The sequence below is a fragment of the Anser cygnoides genome, chromosome 2, assembly GCF_040182565.1.
Source record: "Anser cygnoides isolate HZ-2024a breed goose chromosome 2, Taihu_goose_T2T_genome, whole genome shotgun sequence".
NCBI lineage: Eukaryota > Metazoa > Chordata > Aves > Anseriformes > Anatidae > Anser > Anser cygnoides.
This window is the reverse complement of record NC_089874.1, coordinates 29,371,455-29,396,724: the sequence shown is the minus strand read 5'-3', so window position 1 is coordinate 29,396,724 and position 25,270 is coordinate 29,371,455. Positions and strand designations below refer to the sequence as shown.

General features: G+C 36.2%; 1 protein-coding gene across 1 annotated transcript in view; it reads left to right on the top strand.

The window, feature by feature from the left end:
• THSD7A (thrombospondin type 1 domain containing 7A) overlaps window positions 1-25,270 on the top strand; it is a 273,039-nt gene that overhangs the window by 165,031 nt on the left and 82,738 nt on the right. The window contains exons 7-8 of the mRNA XM_013183445.3: window positions 4,761-4,916; window positions 8,163-8,366. Of these exons, the coding sequence (XP_013038899.1) occupies window positions 4,761-4,916; window positions 8,163-8,366 (360 nt within the window). The remainder of the gene's footprint in view (window positions 1-4,760; window positions 4,917-8,162; window positions 8,367-25,270) is intronic.

The following is a 25,270-nucleotide window of genomic DNA, read 5'->3' as shown; positions in this document are numbered from 1 at the left end:
AACTCTCAGCTAAAGAGAGGTAACAATGAAATCCAAGGCAGTTTACTGTTCAGTATGGTGATTAGGATTTGGATATGCTGTGATGTCTTGCCGGCTTAGGTGGGTGTGAAATCGGCCCTTATCAGCGTGTGACAGGAAGGCACGGAGCCCATCCAGAGGTAATCTCTGCAGGCCCCCAAAAGCTGATTAAAATGTAACTAGTCTTTGGATGCATAAACATGAGAACAATTTTTCAAGAGCTCAAACTCAGGGCAAAGTGGGTCTTCGCTTAAAAAGCAGATTTGGGGTGTTTCTGGATGAGGGGGCAGGGTTAAGAGGCACTGCTTCTCCTCTCCTCCCTGCTCTCCTCACACCTCAGATTCAGGGCAGGCCAGAGCTGCTCCAGCACTCACTTCTGTGAAACAAGCAAAGCAATACCTCTTGAAATGACACAGTTTGAACACTAGGGGTAATTTGAGAATGGATCAAAACCAGGGAGACACCTACCAGTGTTAGCCATGGGGAAACGCCTTCATTATTTCAGTGCAGTTTGCTGTTGGTAGTTAATGCTGTCTCAGTAAGGCTGCTTTGAAGACCTCTATTTTTGCATACTCACGATGGCGTTTCCCTGCTATTTCAGAAATTCAGTCACAGAGCAAGTCGAAGGCTAGTGCTGCACCTCTGCTATCGATCACTTTTGAAATAACAGGTAGGTAAATGAAGGCTTCTGACCTGGCCTTTTAATCAAAAGTGTTCCAAAAAGGCAATAATGTCCCTTTTGGGGGACCTGTGTTGGCTGTATTTATATAATTGACATGTTTATGTAGATTTAAAATAGTTTAATGAATTTGTGCATTCTCAGAAAAATTAAGAGCAATTTGAAAGTGACAGGCCTGAACTTAAACTGATGAAGTTCATCAGCCAGCTAGGAAGCTCAAACAGTTCCCTGCGTTCACTCCTGAACCATTTCAGCAAGTGACTGATGTACCCTCCAGTCTGAGTTCTGGGAATTACTTCATTGCTATTTCTTATCCTTTCTGTGGAATTAAAACACTGAGCTAGGGCTCCAGTAAGAACTTTACCTTTTAAGACTTGCCTTAACCACAATTCCCTAAAGCATTCTAATCTATATTATTAGTTATCAGAATTTATAAATGTAGGGTTAAGGAAGAAGCTGGAGTGCAGGGTGAAGTAATTAGATGATAATCAAGACTCCTAGAGGCCATTGTCATTCTGCCATCTACTTGCCACTAACTTTATTGTTCTATCTCTTCACCTGTCCATTTAGCTGCTTTAGTCATGAAGCTTCTCTCACAACAAGCCTGTGAGATATAGACTGTGTCATCTTTTTCCAAGTACCTTTAAAATTCACACTGTGGAAAAAGGATGGAAGGATAGTACCTTTATGAATAGAAATTTATTATACATCTACAAACACTTCTTGTCCAGTTAAACACAGAGGAACAGGTTACATAGATGGAATTGTGTGGGTGGTAGAGGATCAGGTCATGAATCCCCTCCAGTCTTTTGAAGACAGCATTCAGCACTTTTGGAAAAAAGGGAAGAATGTATGTTCTTCCATTGCGGATCATAATGTGTTTTAAGGTTGGGTTTTTCTCGCTTTTTTGGAGTGAGAGCACTTTAGTTGGAGAGGTTTCCTTCTGTTGATTGCTGTGTAAGCAGTGCAGGCCAGAAAGAGGAAAATGAAGTTGTGTCTCTTTATGCTGATGCAGCCACAGATTCTCTGTCTCTCCAGTCTGCTCATCAGTGCCACTGGGCCACTGTTCTATTGATGGTTCCTGGAGAAGAATGGCGAGGTTGAGAACTTGAAAAATGTAGCAAATGCTTAAGAACAGAACTGTGTTTTTCAGTTGTTTTTAATATGTAGTGATGTGGGTTCTGAATATCCTAGTTTTTTCACTCTGCTTTTGGTTAGGGGCCTATTCCAGCACTGGAGAGCCCAGAGATGGTTCTCCTTGTCTATGTCATGGAGACTGTAATTCATTCCTTACCAGGAAACTGGTGCTGATAGAATGCATTAGGAATAGGCCAAGTGACTTAAGAATGAACCAAAAAATGTTTTGTTTAGTTACATTGAAGGAGAAAAAGTAATTTTCAAAATGCACTCACTTTTCTTTCTATTTGGGCCAAATTTGATCAAATTCTACAAAGAGCTTGTAGTATTACCCACAATCTAATCAGCATAGAGCATCACGGCCAAGGAATAAAGAACAATTTTTATACCTTACACAAAAGAATATGAAAGCACAGGGATAAGATAAGAGTTTAAACTGTAAATTTCTGCATCCAGCATCATCTTCTCTGAAAGCATCTTTGCTGAACACTAAGGAGCAAAATCTGAGCTCATTTATACTAAAATAACTTCTCTCTCTCACTGATGAATTAATTTCTTTTAAAAACAACACATAACAGACCTTGTGTCAGACCTTTGGACATCACTGATGCGCTGAAACTCAACATTTCAAAAATATTTCAGCATTTTGAGAGATTTACTGATACCACTTACCTGTCCCCGGAGGACTTCCTGCTTCTCCTACACTCTGTGAGTGATGGAAAAGGCAGATATTGTCAGCATTTGTCTTCATGAAAAGTTTAATTAACAATGTTTGCTGACAAGACCTAGGATTCTTACTGGAAAAATACCTACAAAAATTTGAAGTAGTATTCTTAGTTGAAATAGTATCCTTCTTGCATAAGTTGGTCTCTTTAAAACAGTCACAATTCCTCATATTTTGAACGAATACAACTGTCACAAAGTTGGTTGAAGCTAAATGGATTGCTACAGTAGCACAGTACTATCTTCTTTTTGCAGACTCTTAGAAAAAAGTCTGGCTGAGATATGAAACATCTGCAATATGAAAATCTGCTATTTTAAGATTCCTGACAAAATGTCTTTGTTGTTTTTCTGAGTGCCATCCCGTGAACTAGTGTGATGTTAAGTGTTTTATCCTGATGCACACTGGAGATGAAGCAAGGCATTATTCTGAATGCTTTTCCTTGTTCCCTGAAGCAAGACTGTGTCTCAGGGGTGTAATTGACCCTTAATTTCAACTGTCTCACTTGGGCAATTTCCTGATTAAATCAAAGTTAAAAAGTACGGTTAGCAATTACTTACTTTTTTCCCTTTTTTTCTTTTTTTTTTTTTTTATTTTCCTAGAAACTGTTCACTGCAAACTCAATTACTGGCAAATTATGTTTATTTATATCCATGATGTTCTACGGGAGATATGCATACTGTGTTGATTATCATGCATGTTAGGTGTGCATGTCAAACTTATTGTAAAATTCAATGTTCTGTCATAAAGTTTAGTTCCAACGTAGCATTATGCAAATGTTGGAATAATTTTTCCTCTGTTATTTTGTGTTAAGAGATTGGTGAGCTGGAGGCAGTAATGTTTAATGACTATTGGCCATCTGCTCCAAAGGAGGCAAGACAGGAAACTAGATTAAGGATACTGATGATTTTTCATTCCCTTTTACCCTTAAAAAGTAAGAATCAAGTGCTTTTTCTGTAACTGGAAAGATCATTTTTTTTAGAAAGTCTGACTGGAAAGAGAGACACATCTACAAGTACTTCAACAACTTGATGTTTAATTTCAAATTATATCTGTCGTTATTTTGTCAACCTTGCCTCATTTTAGTAGCAACTTATTTTAGAATATGTTCAATCACAGAGCTGTTTCCATCAAGAGACTTATTTGTAGGTGTGGCAGAAAATTACTGAGGTTACTTTTCTGTAGAGAAGTCCTTAGGGAGTAGGATGAGAGTGTTTTATGTTTAGGAATTACGTGTTTCCTCAGTCAGCCAAAGAGAAGACCATGACAAACATCAATTTGCATTCTAGTAGACGTTCTCTGCTTAGCTTAATATCTTGCCAAATTCTGTATTTTGAAAGAGGATTAAAATCTTGCTTGTAATAAATGGTACACTTCAGTTTAGAGTTCTGTGACTTAATCTGGCACCTTACAGAGGTGTCCAATTGTTTGTGTAACATAGGAATTGAAAAGAGAGGCCTGTAAAGTATGAAAGAAGCAGGGTGGTATGGGTCTGTTACAAGCCTTTACACATTTTTAAAAGACAGAATAATCTGCCTTCACAGATGTCTTTATAGACTAATAATACTTTCATGAAAAGTCAATCATTTCGTGCAGAGTTTTATTTATATATATATATTGCATATATATGTTATATGCTAACATATATTTGTGTAAAACAAAGCCTTTCTTGAAATGAAAATGCTATTGCACAAATCTTATTGCTGAGTGTGCACTTAAAGGTCTGTAGAGTAAAAGAAAAACAAAATTTTGACTTCAGTTTAACTGTTTTAAGTTATAGCTTAAAAATAATCTTCTAAATATTCATTAACTATGCTTTTGAAGTTATAATATATAGGAGCAAAGGGATTTATACAGTTTTTGTTCAGTTTCTTCAGTGAAGGCATATTCAATGAGACAGCAGGACATCAATTTACACAGCAATGTGAACAACCGTTGTAACATAATCTGTCCATTAAATGAAAGGACTAGGTCCAAGAGGGTGCTGCCACAGTCTTCCTGATGCCACGTAATTGGATTTGGCTCTGTTCATGCAGAGAGTTAACTGACTTCTGTTTTATTTTTTCAAGGCAGGCATTTTTCTATCACTTCATCGGATTAAAATGATGAGATAGCAACCTTTCCGAATGAAGGATGGTTTTGTCAATTAGAGCAGAGTATCATGACTGGTGACATGTGAGAAATGTGTTGACTTTGTTTTGACAGCCTCGAGGCCAGTCGACCGTAAGCTGTGTACAGGACCTCTTCCCAGCACCTCCCAGCTGTGCCATATCCCATGTCCTATAGAGTGTGAGACCTCGGCGTGGTCAGCCTGGGGACCATGCACTTACGAAAGCTGTGATGACCCTCAGGCCAAGAAGGGTATGTAAAATTTCAGTGGTGCATTTTAAATGACAATTATTTCATATTCCTAAGTCACTAGTCATCTCTGTCAATGCAAGCATCCTAATATGTGGGATGTCCAGTGCTTCTGTGCACCAAAAATGTCATCAAATTAGGACTATGTTTAGCATCACTGCTCTAGCAAAGCTGGCAAAAATGTGAAATGATTACTAGGCTCTCAAGGTTAATTTGGGTTGTTACAGGGCAATTCCAGTTTCAACTCTCAAACTAAAAGGGATACAGTCTGAATATGCATGCAAATCACAGTTTCGTCACTGTCTTGAAAGGAGGACAGAAGCAGCCTTTGAGATGGATAGTGTCCAAGTCACTCAAAGATTCACAGTTCAGTCATAACTTAAGAATTCACTGGTAGACATAGAACATTCCCTGACAAAGAGCTGGGAACATTCCCTGTTGATAAGCAACACCGTTTTACTGAAAATGGTACATATGTGCTTGTTTCAGTTTTCACATATGGTTTACAATTCATTCCTATACAAAGCACATTGTAGTAACATGACATCAAAATAAGAAAGCAAGAATACAGTAGCAAGGAACACGTAAAAAGTCTATGGGTTTTTGGCCATAAATGAGAAAAACTGGCCAAGTCATTGCTGCAGTGTGATTATCTGACACAAGCTGAGAAACCAGATTTAGTTCCTTGATTGAAAATGGTCATAAGAAAGGGTAGCCACGTATTTTCCCTTGAAGGAATAACTGTAATTACCATGCTAGGTTGGCTCTTGGTATGCCGCTAGCTACACTTCAGTCTGGACAGCAAATGCAAGTTTTATGATGCTGTTGCACAGTAACGTGACCCAACCTTGATCAATTCAAGAAAGAAAAAGCAGTTTGGTGTGTAAATCGATGGCATTGAGTCTCCTCTGAGTACAGTGGTCAGGTAGCCTGTTATTTCTGCTGCTTTCTGTCACTGGAACATTTGCTACATTTTCAAGAGTAACATTTACATTTGTGAAACTGATTTGGACCCCTGCCTAATGGAAATGTATTAGAATGTACTTTATGCAAGTCTTTAATCCCACAGATGTAAGCAGGGAAAATTACGCTTTAGTTTTAAGGGTTCTAATGTGTACAGTAAGGATTGAGAGTTGGAGCAGAGCTGAGGGACAAGAAGCCTGTTGAAGTTTTGTGTTGGTTCCCTGTGCAGCAGGGGGGCTCCTGGACAAAGATATTACTTTGTTTAAAATCCGAACTGACAAGAGGAAACCTCTGATAAGAGCATAAGCATTAGTTTGTATAAAAATATCATAGTGCTGTGTACTTTTTGCATGAGAGTAGCACATTTACCTTTGTGCTACTCTGGGCTGCATTTTGTTCCCATGCTTTTGGTGTTTCAGCTATGTGATAATTGTAATATTTACTCTGGAGATGTACTGGCTGCATGTGCTCAGCAGCACAGGTTAGCTAAACAGATGTATCCTTGTAATTCATATATACAGATATCCCCATCTGTATCTGATTGTACAAATGGGTATCATGCCTCTTTCCCCCATGTCTTGGTTTCCTTCGCAAGTAAAACACATCTTCATGTACAGACACAAAACTGTACTGTGATTTGTCAAGCTCTTGGTTGTATTCTGCTGTTAAGGGATGCAAAGAGTAGGAATTTGCATTTTGGTTTGCCTATTCTGTCCTCTACTATTTGAGATGCATGTGAATTGCAGTACTGCTGCCAAGTCAGTTCTGGTGCACATAATGCAACAAAGTAGATGATGAAGTAGAGATGGTTTTGTGCGAATCAAGAGCTGATGTTTAACAGAAGTAATTTTTATAGATAAATTATTTTATATTGCTTCTCTTTGGCTGTGGTTTAATGAGTTTTTAATATGCTACTCAAAAGGGTAGTTTTACCTGCCTAAGATGATCAATAAACATGAAATAGGCCAAATGCAGCGTATAAAAGATGTTGCAGATCTTTCTGCTATAAAGTGACATTCAGTACTAGGCATTTTTCAATATCCCAGTTTATCTGTTTTACTGCAATATATTGCATTCATTCCTTATTTAACATAGTTATTTTATAGTTATCATATAGTTATCCTCAGCATGGTGTATAGTATTTTCCAGGAACACGTTATAACATAAAATCAGCTTTTCATTTTTTCTTGTGCTTCCCTGGTAAACTTCCTGTGTGCTTCCAGTTCTTCTGGGAAAACAATGTAAAAGTTGCATAGACCCTCCCAGTCTTAGAGAAAAGGCTGTCTGTATGTTTCAGTAATGGTCCTTTACTGTCTGTCATTTGCCTCTTTTGTTGTAGGTAGACACTGGAGTTCTTCTTTGGAAATATCAGCCTTTTGTGGCAAGCTCTGTAAACTTTTAAGACTTAATTTTGCCAAACTCTTCAATACAGAGAAAACAAAGATGCATAGAAATAGATTTTTGAAGTATTATTTACTACAATTGAATTAAGAGGCATATCTCCAAGCAGAGGATCAATTCTTGCACATAAGTGTGTGAAAACTCTCTCCTGTTTAGTTTGTGTCTTGGTAGAAATTAAAGAGTTATATGCAGTGTTTTATAAATAATATCTGTGTATTACTAGCCAGCCTGAATATTGCGATAAAACAAAGTAGCCTATGAAGAGATGTGAAAAGATGCTAAAGTAAGCTGATCTTATGTATCAGAAACTACAGAAAATTATTACATGAGAAACTTTTCTGAATCCATTCAGTCTGTTTAGCATATTCTGACTATAGAATGACTTCTTAAACATTCTTGGGATTATAATCCTTTTATTTCCATGCCTTGCCTTTTCTGGCAAGTTAGTCTTTGTTTGTAAAGTGGTTTTGCTTGATAATCCATCACTGTTAGAAAATTCCTGAGAAGAAAACGAACAAGTTTGAGAAATGTCAACCCAGAAATCTAACCGAGATTTGTTAGATGAGATGGATCCAGCAAGAGCAAAGCAAGAGAAATGAATACTGTCTCCTGGGGAGTATGTATGACTAGGACAAACAAGGGTTAAAGGCAAAGTGTACTGAATAAGCTCAAAACATGTGAAGCATTTGCTGTGTTTTACTTCTCTCTGTAATGAGTTCTTCTACCTAATTATCTAGACAGGTGATATGACATGGAGCATCTGCAGTGGTTTTTTTACACAGAGGAGAAATAACAGTTCATTCAGATGGAGATAAATAAAAATCTCTTCACTTTGCATTTTATAATTGCATTATTCCACCACTTATATTTTCATGGACATTGCAGGCTTTAAACTAAGGAAACGGCGCATCACCAATGAGCCTACAGGAGGAACGGGAAACTGCCCTCACCTGCTGGAAGCCATCCCATGTGAAGAGCCCTCATGCTATGACTGGAGAATTGTGGGGCTGGAGCAGTGCATTCCTGACAACGAGAAGCCATGCGGCCCTGGTACTCAGGTGCCTGTTGTCGTCTGCGTCAATGGTGATGGTAAGATGCTTTTTCCCATGGTCCACACCAGCTAGATTGAATATACTAACATGTAGTCTGAAAAGGTAGCAGTTTTTGTTGTTCTCAGCTTTCTTAGTCCTTAGGACAGAGCCATCTGGAACAGAGAAGTCCTTTAGTATTGGTAGGTAGGATAGGCCTGCTAGCTGCCACACGCCATAGGCTTTCAAAGGTTTCTGAAGAGACTTTGAGAAAAGTGAATAGAAATCAGCTGTTGTTTTTCAGTAGGTCAGACTCATGCCTGCAATGACTTGACTGAATTCCCTGATGTAATCCAACTAACAGATCTGATCTACTGAAGCCAAAACCAAATAAAATGTGAATAAAGACACATTACAGTAAGGATAGCTGGAAGAAAAATAGTAATGTGTTTGTTAAAAAACATAGTTTGATGTGTGTTAGGAAGCTGAATTGACAGTCTAGGCTGTCTTTCTTCTTCAAGAGGTCAAAAAGAATACTACCATTATTCAATTATCCTTCTGTGAGGGAAAACAGATTTTGCATGACATAGTCATAAAAGCCAATTTTGAAAGCTGCTTACAAAATACTCTTATCTACAGAAAATTAATGAATTACTGTTGGGAGAATATTCCTTATTCATTAGTAGTATTATAGTCTACTCAAGAACAGCATATGAATTACAGTAATTGTACTGACTACAGTGTAGTTATGCTAAGAGACTTCTAACTCTCTGTAGAGAATTAAATAAGGGACACCTCTGGTGTTTAATAGCTGCACAAAACATTTTGTAATTAGATTGGTCAGAAGTAATCAGAGGTGATTACAGGGAGATTTAAACCTTGAGCTTTCATGCTCAAGAACTTGGGTCATAATTGAGTTTTGGGGCTTAAATTGAAAACCTCAGTGTTAGTGTGTAAGCTTTATTTTTCTTCATATGCTTAAGAGAAATAGTAACAATTTTTACAGCTCAGAAAGAGATTAGCCTAGAATGACAGTATTGAATCTATTACATTTTATGTCCCTTGCTCAAAAATTTCCCTTCAGACAGTGTAATTATTTCTGGCCAACACTACTGAAACTATTTGAAATTTTATTTGTAAATGTTCTCAGATGAAAAATAGCCTTTTCATCGTAAGAGCATTTCACAAATAATTCTTTTCTTTTTTCTGTCATTTTTTTTAAACAGCAAATGAATATATAAGACAAAAAAAATGTATTTTTTTACTTTACTAGATTCTGGATAACATGATTTACCTTTGGTTTTGAGGAGTGGTATTTGCTGACTTCTAACACCTGATTAGCGTAACTTCATCATGAATTGTAATATAGATGTTTATATTAACTATAATAAATTGTAACCATAATACCTTTGGAGCACACAGTCCATCAAGCCTTTAACTGTGTTTTCTGTATGCAGTAGTTCTCTCTTGTTCTGCTTCAAACTTGCAGGATTTGTTCTCTGCAATGCATGGGCTGAATTTGGCCAAATTTGCCTTAGAAGACTTGTGATTACATATTTTTTACTCCCAATATTAATCTTTTTCTTTCTCTCTGAGTCTTTCTGAATTATATGGCATTATACACTATCTATAGCAGCAATCTGTCTTAAGAACGAGAAGTCTAGCTTTAACCATGTGCCTGTCAGTCTTTGAGATTAAATAGTTGTGGGCACAGCTACAATAACAGGAGAAAACAAATTGCAGTTATGGTTTATTTTGTAAAGATCTGGTCACCCACAACGATATGTGTTCAATATCTTGTGATGGGAGTGCAAAAACATTGGAGGATAATGTAGTGGATTGTCTCAACTCTCCTTTGTAATCCCTTCCTTGTCTTAGTAAAGGATCTCCTGTGATCTTCACCAGTAAGGCCAAGCAGCTTTTGCTAAGGACACTCCTGAGAAAGATTAGCACAATACTGTAGAAGAAAACAAAGAAAGGACCCATCAGCCTCATTAGGTGTCCTGCCAAGCCAGCTCTGCTCAAGCATCTCCTTAATTTGCCTGCAAAAGCACCCACCCCACTGAAAATCCTGTATGCAACTCTTTAAATACTCACCTAAATGCACACAACCCTCTCTTGTTGTGGGCATCTAAATTATGCTCTATAAAATCTAGGAGAGCAGCACCTTGCAATCAAGGTGATTTCACATCAAGCCCTGCAGCTGCAAGATAGTTTGCAGTAAAATAAAGTCTGGAGAATACTACTCTTGCATTGTCTAACCATCATGGTTTAAAGTAAACATCGTATGAAATTTGGGATATTCATTGCCCTTTGAACAATTTTTGGAGAGGACTACATTGATCCAGTTCAATTGACTGGATACATAAGTTGCATGATAGTCATATGTTACTATAGTTTTAATGTAAATGACATAAAGGAAATTTCATTAATTTTTAAAGGTAGGAGTGAATGTGCAAAGAAACGTAGAAAAGCATTATCACAGGTTAGAAATGCTACTTAAATTGATCTAATCTTTGCTTAACAATACTCTTTGGTGTCTTCAATGTATTTTTTTCTTTGAGTTCATATGAATTAATTAGCCAATCTTAAATCAGTGTTTGGACAGGAGAAGTTGAATCAAAAGGACTACAGTATATTAAAACAAAAGTACATTTTCCACTAGGCTTTTGCTATAAAGTATGAAAAAAGCTGGGGTTTTAATTTTCAGAATAAGCATTGTACTATAAGTGTACTGCTTTCTTGTAAGATAAACCCCACACTGATGAGTATCTTCTCTTTCTGTTGATTGTTGCGTTGTTATATACATTTAAAACATAATCAGTGGAGATGACTTGACTTGACCTGGGTGTTTTACTTTACAATTAGAATCAAATGGCAGTGTTTGTAAGGTTGTTTTATATAATTGGAATGAGCTTCTCTCTTCAATTTGTAGTAAAGACAAGAGTCATTACAGCCTTTGAGACAATACCAAACAATAGATTATCCTCCCGTGTTGTTGCTGGAGGCCTGTGTTTGTCATTCTCTTTCCACAGCGGTAATCAGAATTTTCATTCAGGCTGAAAAAAAATATGACAGTCAGTACACCAGGTTGTCATTCCAGAGGCTATAATGAACTTAGATGTATTTCATTATATAAAGGGAACTTCAGCATTTACTATGGAGAGAACATTTGCAGAATATTTATTCTTAGTCTTCCAGGGAACTTTACAAAGGAAGTCTTTAAGTAAAAAAGCTCGTTTCTGTTGTAGAAACTCCAAGATTGGACAGAAACTGATCAGAATTCCTCCATTGTATAAATTATTTTAATAATTAGAGAAGTGTGGCTAATGTTCCATGCTACAGGTTAGTTTTTGCTAGTGATAGTATTAGAATGATTTTTTTTTTAAATCAAAGTTATTTCAGGTATTTATATATGTATGCAATATCTATAAGACATACTTGCATCCATGCACACACATAAATATATATATATTCTCTATTATTAAGTTCTTTAATACAGTTTAGAAGAGTGATTTTACGGTAGATGAACTTGTCCTATTTCTCCGTAGCTATGGAAATCTATGAAGAATACTGTTTCAAAAATATTTCTGTATGATTTAAAGACTTAGTCTTTATAGTAGGAGATCTGGCCAATTCTCCCCTCTGTAGCAGATACATTAATGCTACTAATACGTAAATAGGGCAAAATTAGTTTGAACAGCATTTCCTTAAAATCTGCAAAATTAACTACTGCCGAAAAATGCCTATGGAATGATGGTTCACTCGCTATATTTTTTTAGGTTTTCACCTTTGGGCTGAACTCTGTAGCACGGGTACCAGCAGTGGCTGTGGTATCAACAGTGTGTTTCTGAATCCCATATACTAGCTTGAAATCATTTGCTCGTTTTTTTAGGAATGTTTAAATAATATATTGGTTTATAGCCTTTATAACATAGTGGGCTTTGTACCACTGCACACGTCTTTCAATAAAATAGATCTTACTTTTGAAGGGCAAATTTCCTCTGGACCTTGTTCAAGCTCAGTAATTATTGGGTTATGGTTAGCTCTGCAGGGAGAGGGAAGGACTCATTGCCATTCTTCTGTCTCGCAACCATGTGAGATGGCTGGGCTTGGAAGAGGGAGCCATGGTAACAACAAGGCTCTTCATGTATGTGCAAATTCCTGCAACTCTTTGAAATAGCAAAATTGCTCCTTAAATTCTGTAGGCAGAGAAGTGTGTTCATTGAGCTGAGTGCCCCAAGTTCTCTTCTGGTATCTGGACATAAGTGGGTGACAGGTCTGGCCTTTGTGAGATTGAAGTACAAATTCCAAGCAACAGTGATAACAGAATATCCTGATGTAATGCGGGTGAACTACCCTGTTTGCAACATTGAGAGGCAAAATAATGGTGTTTGTAGTTTATTAAAACATGCAGAAAGTGGACAAGCCTGTTTTGTTGAGATACTCAGATATAAACATTTCAAACAGATTAGGTTAGATACTTTGTGTGGAGTGATTCAAACACTGTACTTTCCAAAGTGGAACAGCGTAATTTTCCTTTATTTCTGGTATTCTCAGCTAGCATGACTGACTAGAAGACATCATCCTTCAGCCATATGATGGTCCTATGGGATTTAATCACTTTATTTTTCTCTAGACTCAGAAATACTCATTTCTGAAATATTATGTTCCTTTTACTGAATTCAACTTTGCAGAAAAACATACAAAATTTCTTCATGTATTTTAAATTCTTTCTCACAGCTTCCCGATTAACATGTGTATTTTGTTTCTTAATTTTTAGGTTGTGGCTTTACATCTTCTTACAATAGGCGTCTAATTAAATATATAGAAAAACCTTCAGGAAAGAAACAAGATATACTAATACAACCATTTTCACTTAAAATATTGTGGCTAGTTTAAAATCATTACTTTCCGTATACTAGGATTTGAATCATATATGCTAAATGAGCAGCTGTTGGTCTTCATTCATTTTCATAAGGGGAAAGACTAAGTGAATCAATGGAAAGTTTATAGGAGTGTCTAGTTATAAAGATTCTACTTCTTTTGCCTTTTCTATTATGTGGTTATTTGGACTGGAAGAAGAAACTATCAATCTGATTGGATTTTTGATGAATATTTTAAAAGAAAATACCTACTTTTTGTCACTTTGTGTTCTTTAAAAAGAAAGAAGAGCCAAATTCAAATTACATTGAATTATTGAGTTAATTCTGGAAGAGAACCCAGATCAAAATCTGGCCAATCCTCAACAGTCAATTAGTCGAAAAATACAATGGCTAATGACGGTTTCTTTCAGCACATACTGCCTTATGCTTACAGGAACTTGGTTATATGTGCATTAGTCATCATTTCCCAATATTAATTTCCTAGCTAATGTCATTACAGAATTGATTGGAACTGTTCTTTTCTTCCTGACAGCTTTTAGGCTGACCATCTTAGGCATTTAAACAAATGTAAGACACATACTCTGTTCTTCACTGTAAATACATAAGGTGTAAAATGTATAACCAAGTCCTTTCTTTCTTTTGGTTTGTCTGGCAACATAGAAATTACTCAGTATTTTACTGAATGCTTATTATACATCAGAGTTTGTTACTGACAGTAAAATTGTCTGTTTAAAGGATCTTAAAATTGATATTCTCTGGCCATTCTGTTTCAGAGCATTGGATTTTTAAGCCGTTTTTATTTAACAAGATTTGCTTTATTTAATATAAAGCAATACAAGGAAAAATTACTGCACAGTACTGCTGAAAGTATCCCATTTCAGTTTGGTAGTCAGGAAGCTTGATAATTGATAATTCTTCTGTCAATGAAAGGTCACGTTTAGTATGTCATATTATTTCCTTTTTGTGTCTCATCTTGACATTAGAGAAGTGAGTATATCCCTATTAAATTCTGTATCAGAATGGATGTTTTTAGTGTTTGTATAATAACATGATTTGATTTTATTATATGGGATGACTTTAAAAGATATTGAGAAAGCAAGTGATGTATTTATAGTTAGCCTGGAATGTGATGTAATGATTGGTATGGACAATGCCTGTAAGTGACATTAATGTTCATAATGAATATGGTTAAGTTAAAAATGTGTGGGCCAACCTAACTACCAAAATCTTTTTCTATTTTCATAGATAATAATTTGGCTTAGTGAGATGACTTTGCTGGGTTTGGGCATGTTTACTTATAAAATGTACTATAACAACTTTACAGAAAATGAAGTATTGGTGTACTTACTGGACATCAAGGAGTGGAGGTTGCTGTAGTGGGAAGAACAAATATTTTCCAAATGTAAAACCGAGAGTGCAATTACATGTTTCATGTGATGCACACTCTTAATAACTTGCTTTTGTTTTTGATGACATGACCAGATGGAAAAGCAGGCTATTACAATAACTGCTTGTAATAGCAGTGGGCAAATTTGGAGGGGGAATTTTGATGCTTGAGTTTTGATTTTCATAGCAGCCTGCAAAGCAGAAACTCAATCCTGATTTGACTCCAAACTGTCATAGAGAGAATACTAGTGTGGCAATTGTGGATGCATTTTAAAATTTTTGTTTTGGGGGAAGGTCACTTTAATGCTTTACATTTTTTCCCTTTGTCGTTTTAAATTATGTTGTTATGAAACCAGTAAAACTGATATTTATGGACTTATGGGTGGATTATAAAACCGGATTTATAGAACCAATGCTGAACTTGTTTGGGTTTGTGTCATGGGTTAATGGCCTAAAAGCAGACTCCAAAAATACTTCAAATATTTTTACAAAACATACTAATAAAAATAATGTTACATATAATACTGTTACATATACTAATATTGTTATATATTTATAAAATAAAAATCATTTTCTTGGAAGATACTACACAATACTAATCAGTAATACTTACGATAAAATGTTCTAGGACAGTATCCACCCATTAGATTTGATGGTAGTCAATTTTCCACACAGTGTTACAGTCTACTTCTGCTTTTGTCCCATAAGTTCACTGGCCAGAGCAGTCAGTGTTCAGGGTCAATCTAATACCCACGGCAGAGTTATGTTTTTCATTTGGCTTCTATTTTAAACTAGGAAATTGGAAAGAAATACTAAGTCAAAATTAAGTGGCTTAGGTTGCAAAGTCAAGACCTTAAACATTAGGAAACTTAGGTTGTTTGTCTGATCCTTATGCAAATATAGCAGATGAAGTCTTTAATTATTTAATTGTGCTTACATGACATTTTCCCCACAGAACCTGCTACTTATTTGTGAAATGGATATATCTCCTTTGGGGATTAAGTGGGCATTTTGTAGTAATGAATGCTTTGTCTTTGAGACAACTAGCTGTGGTTGTCTCATTCTTCATGATTTAATTTTGCTCTCCTTTTCTTCATCATCGGCAAAATATAAATAATACTGACCTACCACATCTTGAGTGTTCAGAAAATAAATGCATTAGTGCCATCATAGAAAGATCTTAGGAAAAAAATTACCAGTTCTGCTTTAATAACACTTTTAATTAATGTATGCTAAATAAAACATAGGCCTAGGCCTTGAACAAAGAGAATAGAACTAAAAATACCAAATAGCTTCTCATTAAGGAGTTTACAGTCAGTGAACTGAAGGAGGAAGAGGCCCAGTGGAAAAATAGGAAGCATGTGATTATGCAATTAAAAAAAAAAAAAAGCATTATACAAAGGCAACTTTAATTCTAGCATTTACTATTATTTGGTTTCTTCACATAAATTTGGGCTTAAATGGATTAGCAATGTAAATATTGCCTTAGGAAATATTGGATGTTTGGCTTTAAATTTTACCGATTTCAGACATCACTTATTGGTACTGATATTATTTTATAAATAGCAAGTTATTGCATTAGTGTTTTCCAGAGGAAAATATATTAAGTAGATTATTAAATTCCTTGTTCTAAATATCTCAGAGTGTATATAATTTTTTAAAGAGGGGAAAAAGAATAGTGCTAGCTAGAAGCTTCTTAAATTTTTGGGTGGCTTCTATAAAACCAGTGATACCCTTCTAGCAGAGGGAGGGGGGTCTATTTTATCTCCAGGTTACAGCTGATTTCTTGAGTAGGTGCAAGACTGCAGGGAGATCTGTCAGATATTCGTGACCCTGTTGTTCGCTTGTATAACTTACTACCAAAGCAGTAAAGTTATAACATCCCAGTATTTTCACATGTTTCTGTTACTGTTGGTTTTGCTGTGTGACATTATTTTTCTTTAATTTAGCATAGATTTTTAAGATGTAGTGGTATTTATCTCTGGTTGCTTTCCTGAGAGCTTTTTCTCTGAATCCATATACTGAGGGGCTGGGAAAAGAAACAAGCAAATGCATAAGTTAGTTTTAGTCTTCTAGAGAAGAATCAGTTATGAAAATATTTCCAAAAGACAAAATTAATTCATAGTCTGAGCAGCCTAAGGGCATGCTGTGCCTTCCACTTGTAATGATGAGAAGATATTCACTGCAGGATGGATAAAAAGATGTTCTCTGAAGACTGCATTTTATCTGCCAGTAGTGGGACATGGACAGAAGTATCCATGAAATTAATTATAAAACTGTTTCTCAGAAATGTGTAAACATGACAGTGGCAGTGATCTCCTTTACACCTCTCAAGTGCTGTGTTTTAACTGTGATTGAATTGAGCTGTCATATTACATATAGAGTGACAAGTCTCTAGAGTGACTAGCTACAGCTGAATGAATAATGCAAAGGAAATGTTTATAATCATCTTTTACTATGCAAAATAATTTTTCTTATTCTCTTAAAACCCCTTTTAAATTACAGGTATATTTCTGTGGCAAGAAGTATCACAGGTAATTATGAATGTATAGTTGTTAACTTACTGCAAATTCACCACTTTATAGTAGTGAAATACTAGATAGTTGACAAACTAAGAAGTTCATGTAATGTTCTGTCAACTGTGTGTTCTTACTCATTCTCTTCAGCTGTGGATTATGGTCTTGCATTAGAGAGAAGAATAACATTTAAATTTTGAAGACCGGGTTCCAGGAAAATACTCGGTGCTGAAACTGCTGTCCCGGGGTATTTATTAATTTATGATGCAACTTTGAGAGCTTATGAGCTTAAATTTATAAAGTTATCCTCCAAAATTCATACTTAAGCAGAAAATTAGAAGCCTGAAATTCATTTAAGTTATAGATATTTACTGTTGCTTTGAAAACAGTCCATTTAAGGTAGCTGCTTAAAATACAAAGATTCACATCTCAGTGTAGGGATTATTGAAAAGATAGACTGTGGCAAGCACTGTCATTCTGACATTAGTGGAGCTGTCACATTGTTTTTGTGCTACCATTTTTGTAGTCTTGCCTATTATCTCCTTCTTATGCTTCTATTCCTACCTCAGATCCCTGAATGCTAATCAAATTTAGATCAGCACATCAAAATTAAATCATTGCTGATTGAACTGACTTGAACTCATTGGCATTCCATGGCCTTTCCTGGACTTGCTCTCCATTAAATCTTGAGCTTACTGGAGGCGAGGGCAAAATGTCTAAAATAGTGCTTACAGTAAAACGCATGTGAAGCCTTTCTAAAGTGTACAACACTCTACTTGTTCACGTCTGATGAATTTAAAAATTGATTAAAACCCTGTAGTGAAAAAATAATAATACAATTCCCAGTGAATAATAAAACTTCCTGTTTTCTAAATAAACAAAAAGACATAGTGCTATGCTAAGATGGATGCATTTTGCATTTTCAAGTCAATACATTTTAAATCTGACTGTTACCAATGTTCACAATTACACTGGAAATATTTCTAGAATCTGTCAAATTAATTTTTTCACTGTTAAACACAACAGAATTTCTGTAACACTTTACAAACAAACTGAGTAATTTTTATACTTTTAAAATATAAATAGTATTTTTAAATACTGCTGTTAATTTTGAAGCCATACATTTGTATCTTTTTCTCACTGTATAAATTGTGGCTTGGTTGGAAAAAGTTTATGAGAATGTCCATTTTATCTTGGGACAAGCTGTATCTTTTTAAGGTGAGCTAGTGTTTTGCCAAGAGTTCTGAGAAATACACTGTGAATTTTAAAAGGGTCTGATCTTTTTGCACTGTCTTCTTGTTTCCTTATAGCTCTGTCAGCATTTTTCTTCTCCCTTCCCCACTCAGCTTAAAATGGCCTATTGGTCTGACATATTGATCTCACTTGGTCCCAAGACTAATATTGATTTTATTCTCAATGGGACCGTAGCCTGTCATCGAACTTACTTTTTCTTTCATATCAAGATGATGTTTGATTGGCTTATTTGATGCTAGAAGGCAACCACGTTTGGTTATGATCAATACACTTGCTTTCTCTGTTCCTTATCATTCTCAGTAAGACCACAATAGCAAACGAACCATGAAAATGCTTCAGCTACCTGTCAGAAGGTAAAAAAATCTTACTTCTGTTGTTAGGAAATATGTAGGTACTCCACTAGGCTCCTTATTGGCAATATTGGACTAGTATTTCTATGGTAAGTGTGTATTTTGCCTTAAGGTACAGCTGATTTTCTAATAAAAGCGTATCATGTTTATACTGCTGGTGGAAGAGGATCAGGTCAGGGAATAAGTCCATGGGCCCTGATGTGATGCATCCAAGAGTGCTGAGTGAGGTGGCAGATGTGATTGCAAGGCCACTCTAAAATCTTTGGTCAATCATGGCAACTGAGAGAAGTGCTCAAAGACTGGAGGCAAGCAAATGTCACTCCTATCTTCAGGAAGGGTGAGAAGGAGGAGCCAGAGGACTACAGTCTGGTCAGCCTCACCTTGATCCCTAGGAAGGCAGTGGAACAGCTAATTTTGGAAACAGGTAGGAAAATAAAATCATCAGGAGTAGTCAGCATGGCTTCATCAGAGGAAGTCATGCTTGACCAACCTGATAAACTTCTATAATGAAATGCTCAGTCTGATGGATAAGAAGGGATCAGTAGGTACTGTCTTCCTGGACTTCAGTAAGGTTTTGACACTGTCCACCATAAAATCCTCATAGAGAAGTGTGAGCTGGATGAGTAGACAGTGATGTGGATCAGAATCTGGCTGAATGGCTACACCCAGAAGGTAATAGTCAGTGGCACAAAGTCTAGTTGGAAGCCAGTAACAAGCAGGGTACGCCAGGGGTCAATACCAGGTCCAGCCTGTTTGACGTCTTCCATAATGATCTGGATGATGGGGTAGAGTGCACTCTCAGCAAACTTGCAGAGGACACAAAAATGGGGAGAGTGGCTGATATGCCTGAGGGCCATGCTGCCATCCAGAGGGGCCTTGACAGGATGGAGAAATGGGCTGACAGGAACCTCATGAAGTTCAACCAGGAGAAGTGCAAAGTCCTGCACCTGGGGAGGAACGACCCCATGCACCAGGACGTGCTGGAGGCCACCTCAGCTGGAAGGCAGCTCTGCAGAAAAGGACCTAGGAGTCCTGGTGGACTCCAAGTGGAACATGAGTCAGCAGTGTGCCCTTGCTGCTAAGAAGGCTAATGATATTCTTAGCATATCTATTAGGCAGTGCTACCAGCAGGTCAAGAGAGGTGATCTTTCTCCTTCACTCAGTATTGCTGAGGCTGCACCTGGAAGACTGGAATCCAGTTTGGGGCTCCTCACTACAAGGTGTCCATGGACTTGCTGGAAAAAGTCCAGCGGAGGGCTACCAAGACGATCCAGGGACTGGAGCACCTCTGCTATGAGGAGAGGTTGCGAGAGCTGGGACTGTTCATCCTGGAGAAGAGGAGGCTCAGGGGGAATCTTATCAATGTCTGTAAATACTGGAAGGGCAGGTGCAAAGAGGATGGACCCAGGCTCTTTTCAGCGGTGCCCATTGCCAGGACAAGAGGCAATGGGCACAAAGTGGAAAGCAGGAGGTTACGTTTAAACATCAGGTGCTCCTGCTTGTGCAGCAGTGTTGGACCAGATGGCCTCTAGAGGCCCCTTCCACCCTCAACCGTTCTGTGATGTTTCAGATTTTGTTTACTTTGTCTTGTTTGCTTGGAGATACATAGGAAAGTATCTAAACTAAATGCAAAAATAAATCAGTTAAACTATATTAAATGTTCATATGAATCCCCTTATTCAGAATTAAGATGGCCTAAATTCTATTTGTTAAGAATTTTCTCTTTCATTCTGAATAAGGATGCCCATACAAAATGTTAATAGAGTTAAACTAATCTCCTTCAAAGTCACATTTTAATTAATTTGGATTAATTCTTCAGTATTCCTGTTTAGATCAGTCTTTTTTCAGTGTCACTCACATCCTTTCATGTCAGTGGATATTCAGTGATATCAGAATTAGCGAAAAATTCGAAGTTATCATCTGCAATAATAAAGAGAGTCTTTGACAGTGTGCATAATACAAAATATGCTGTACAACACCTTCACTGTGCCTCTGTATGTACAGCGGAAGAACCGACCTCATGTATAAAAATGGTATTTTATATATATACATGTATTTTTATTTAATTGGGAGCTTACACAGGTAACCAAGTGATTTCTGTGTGCTTTGTGGAACTGATACTGCCCTTGTTATCACAGTTACAAAATTCAGTACATAAATACCGAAATGGAAAACCGTTTCCCATATTTTCTAGGTGAAATGTATTTAATTTGGTTGTTTAACCTGAGAAAATCTATTAAAGAATAGTGAAAAATAAGAGATTAGATAAAGGAATAAGTAAAGTTCTAATGTAGATACCACAAAACACTCTTCTTGTTAAGATGACAAAGAGAGCAGAACAGTTTCTTCTTGCTTATTTTCATTCTCCTTAAAGAATTCAAGAGTAAATAAGAGTTTTGCACTTTTTTGGCAAAAGTGTAAGTTGTGTGGTTGTTTTTTTTTTTTTTCCTAGCCAAATACCTCAGGTGACTGTGCTGTTAAATATATGTTTCCAAGTTAACATAGTTATATAATATTATATGTTTCATATTGCTGTTTACTCTGGCCTTCCTACACATGTGACAGATGGCACTGCATTTTACTTGTAAAACTACTATTTGGATAAAGAAATACTATTCCTTTCCCTGTTTTTATTTCCCTCTGTCAAATTTAGACTGTATCTACAGGACTGTAATCCTGATAGATGACTCTAATATAAATGGAGATACATATGTTCTTCTGTTATCAGACATGAAAATGGGATTACTGGAAGCATTAACATTGTGTCTGAATGTGAGTTCATTATTTTTAACGAGTCATATCTAAACAACATCCAGAGATATTTTCTATCTGAAACAGTATTAGAAGGAAATACACGTATTCTTCATTTTTGTTTCAGAGTTGTCCTTTTGTGGCTTTCATTATTTCAGAGTAAGGAATGCTACTCTGGGTGTGATTGTTCCTGTAACTGTTATGCATGTGATGCAAACCTTTTCTTGATGCATGAAGGAATACTGACCTGGATTTCTTAGCAGTGACTCCCTTTTCTTGAAAACTGAATGACTGAAACTTTGGATGATCTTAAGGGCAGGAAAGGCATTTTTGAAACCAAAGCTGCATTATCTCAGTAGCAGAATGACTTTCAAATCTTTCAGTATTTCTGTCAACCACCTGAATGGTGTCACCTACATTCGCATTCTTTCTACATAGCTGCAAACACATTGTGTTGTGAGGAAGGTTAGCAGACAGGCTAGCAATTAAACTAGAGCTGAAGTGTAGCAGTAGCATATACTGGTCTACTTACACAGAGGCAACAGAAGCAATCAGATACTGATAGTAACTGGATTTCCCCATCTGTATGGGGATTCTTGAAGCCACTGCCTTTCCATTCCTCAAAAATATTTTTTGCGTAAGGTGAATACCCAATGAAGATTGCACATGGTCATCATTGAGAAGTTATTGCTAGTAAAATGTACTACTTCACATTTGCATGCTTGGAAAATGTGGTTTTTAAGAAATAGAAAATCTCAAGATTTTTTTTTTCACAACTATGTTGTCATGCTCTTATCTTTAAGAAACACTTGATGTAGTAGGTTTCTAGGATCCAGCCATTTTCCTTTTGCATGTCATGAACAGTCAATGCCATGAACAGAACAATTGCAAATGTTTGCTTTATCAAAGCCAAAAACACGTTTTAAAATTATATTTTTAAAGGTCTTCATGTCTTCTAGTGTTTGCATAGTGAAAGTCATAAGTAGTCTTCTCTGTGTGTCGCTGTTTTGTGTGTGCCATCACAGTAAGCATGTAAATGATACGAAGGTTTATGTGCTTGTGCTAGCAAGTTTCTCATTTGAAGAAAAATCTATCCCTGTTTATGAAATTCATGATGTTGATTCTTTTTAATAATGAGCTCAAGTGTCGTGTTCATAATTTTCTTTTAGTAAGCAATAGCGAGTTATTGCTTGAAATTTCACAAAGAACCAAAACAACAGTAAATTTTCACACACAAGTTGCCCAGTCAGTTTACGATCCAGCAATGCATTCATATCATTATACTATTAGAGCAACTTTCTTACATTTTTGCATAACAAACAGATGTGAGAAATATTGGAGTATTTGTCTTCATTGAAATCAGTGCCATTTCTACTTAGGCTTCTTAGAAGAAAAAGACTTCACGAATATTAACCATCAACTAATTAAGACATAATTAAATGCAAATGCTACTTAGCAAAACCAATTGAGAGAAAGGCATGTGATTAGGGAATTGCCAACTGATTTAACACAGAGCTACCAGCACCTAAGCAATAGAACCGAATGCAGAAACTTCACTTAGTACGAACAATAATAGGAAAAATTGCATCTTTTTACATTGTGTTGAAAAACCTTGAAGCTAATGAAGTAGAATACATTGAGAACATAAATTATATTTTAATGTTGCTTAATGCTCAATAATTAGAGAGGTTTAAAAATTTTTAAGATGCTGACAATTTGTCTACCTACCTCATGCAGAGATTTTTTGGCAGCTGGTCATCCTGTGACTAGAACAGAAAACAATTGTATGTAAGCTAACATAGTGCTGCTATTGTTTTCAAGGACACTGCTGTTTTACTAACATTAAAGCTTACATTGACAACCTTTATCTTTGAGGTAGATATAAATAAACACTGTCAAGATATTTTGAAGGCTGCTGGGATTAATAAAACATTTAAGAGTTTCCTCATGTCTATCAAAGTATGCATTATATCTGAAGTATTGAACTGATTCAAGAGCAAAAAAAATTGGTCTGTCATTCTGCTACTGTTGCATGTGCTTTTTTTTTTTCTCCAAATACTCTTATTTAAGATTCTTTTACCAAACAAGGCAGTAAATGATGAATTACATGTAAATATTATTGTTTCCCTTTTCAGTGGCTTATTTGATTAGGTTTTCAGGGATTAACTACTAAATTCTCCCTACAGGAAAATCTGGGTCAGCCTTTTGCAATAGTGTATGCATTTTAATTAGAGACATGCGCTATGAGAAAGACAGCTTTACTCAGTTACTTTTGTGTAAGAAAAAAAAAAAAAAATTGCCCCCCCAAAATTCAGTCACTGTATGTAACTGAATTTGCCCTGAGCAGTTCTGATAAAGTCATGAATAAGCAGGTTTGGCAAGCACCAAAAGGGCAGTAAAATGAAAGTATTACAAGCCTCCACTTTTATTCTGTGCATAGTTCACAATATAGTTCTCTACTTATTCTGATGGATAATAATAATAATAAAAAAAAATCCCCACTACTGCTGCAGAACTGTGGTTTGGAAGAAAAAGTTAAATTGCTATGACAGTTCATGGTATGCAGACAGGATTTATCCTTTTCTGGTGAACTTTGATGATTGATAATTGCTTGGTGATTTGAAATTAGTATAATAGCATTACAAATGAAAATGATAATGTTAATTTATTATTGTGTTTGATTACTATTTCCTTTTTAGCAGATACAAGGTGCGTTATCATTTGGAAATGTCTGATTTTAATGATGTTTTAATAGTGTTTTTGTAACATGAAGAATTGCCCATTTTGTATTCGACTAGTCAGCCAACATATAGACAAGGTTATTAGTAATGAAAGTCTTCAAATTTGAACAAGTTTTTGTTTTCCTTTATTTCAGTGTTTTGCCTGAAGTTTTTTCCTCATGTTTCCTTTAGAATGATAGCTAAATTTTTTTTTAAAAAACTTTTCTATATTATTTTTATATATATTTATATATACATATTATTTTAATCTATTTATGATATTCTTGTAATTTCAAGGCATTTATATTTTAGACTGGTATTTTCTTGCATATTTTCTGATCTGAGTCATAATTAAAGCAGATATTTAGGTACTTCAAAACAGTAAGAAATTTTTTAAATGCATTTTTGCTAAAGACAGCTAAACTATCTTTGTATATCTATGGAAATAATGCAAAAATTGTAAAACAATAACGTATACAAACTCTTAATGGAGAGGTATATGATTTACTAGCTTTGGGTATGGAGAGTTGCTCAAGTTGGGGTTGAGAGTTAGGGTTATTTAGCCTGGAGAAAAGAAGGCTCTTGGGGAGACCTTATTATGGCCTTCCAGTACGTAAGGGGGGCCTATAGGAAAGCTGTGGAGGGCCACTGTACTCAGGGAGTTTAGTGACAGGACAAGAGGAAATGGTTTTAAAATAAAAGAGGGTAGGTTTAGGTTAGATATAAGGAAGAAATTACTCACTATGAGGGTGTCGAGGCACTGCCATAGGTTGCCCAGAGAAGCTGTGGATGCCCAATCCCCAGAAGTGTTCAAGGCCAGGCTGGATGGGGCTTTTGGCAACCTGGTCTAGTGGGAGGTGTCCCTGCCCATGGCAGGTGGGGTTGAAATAGGTGATCTTTAAGGTCCCTTCCAACCCAAGCCATTCTGTGATTCTGTGAAGTAAGTTCAATATGAAAAACAGAACATAGTGCAGCCTGGATTATACTGAGTTTTGAATATATACAGTGTATTTTCACAGCTAATCAAAGGCTGGGTTGCTCTAAATAGGCAGAGTTCACACAGCAGCTTTGGCTCCTCAGCTGCTTTGAGAAGGTTGTTGAA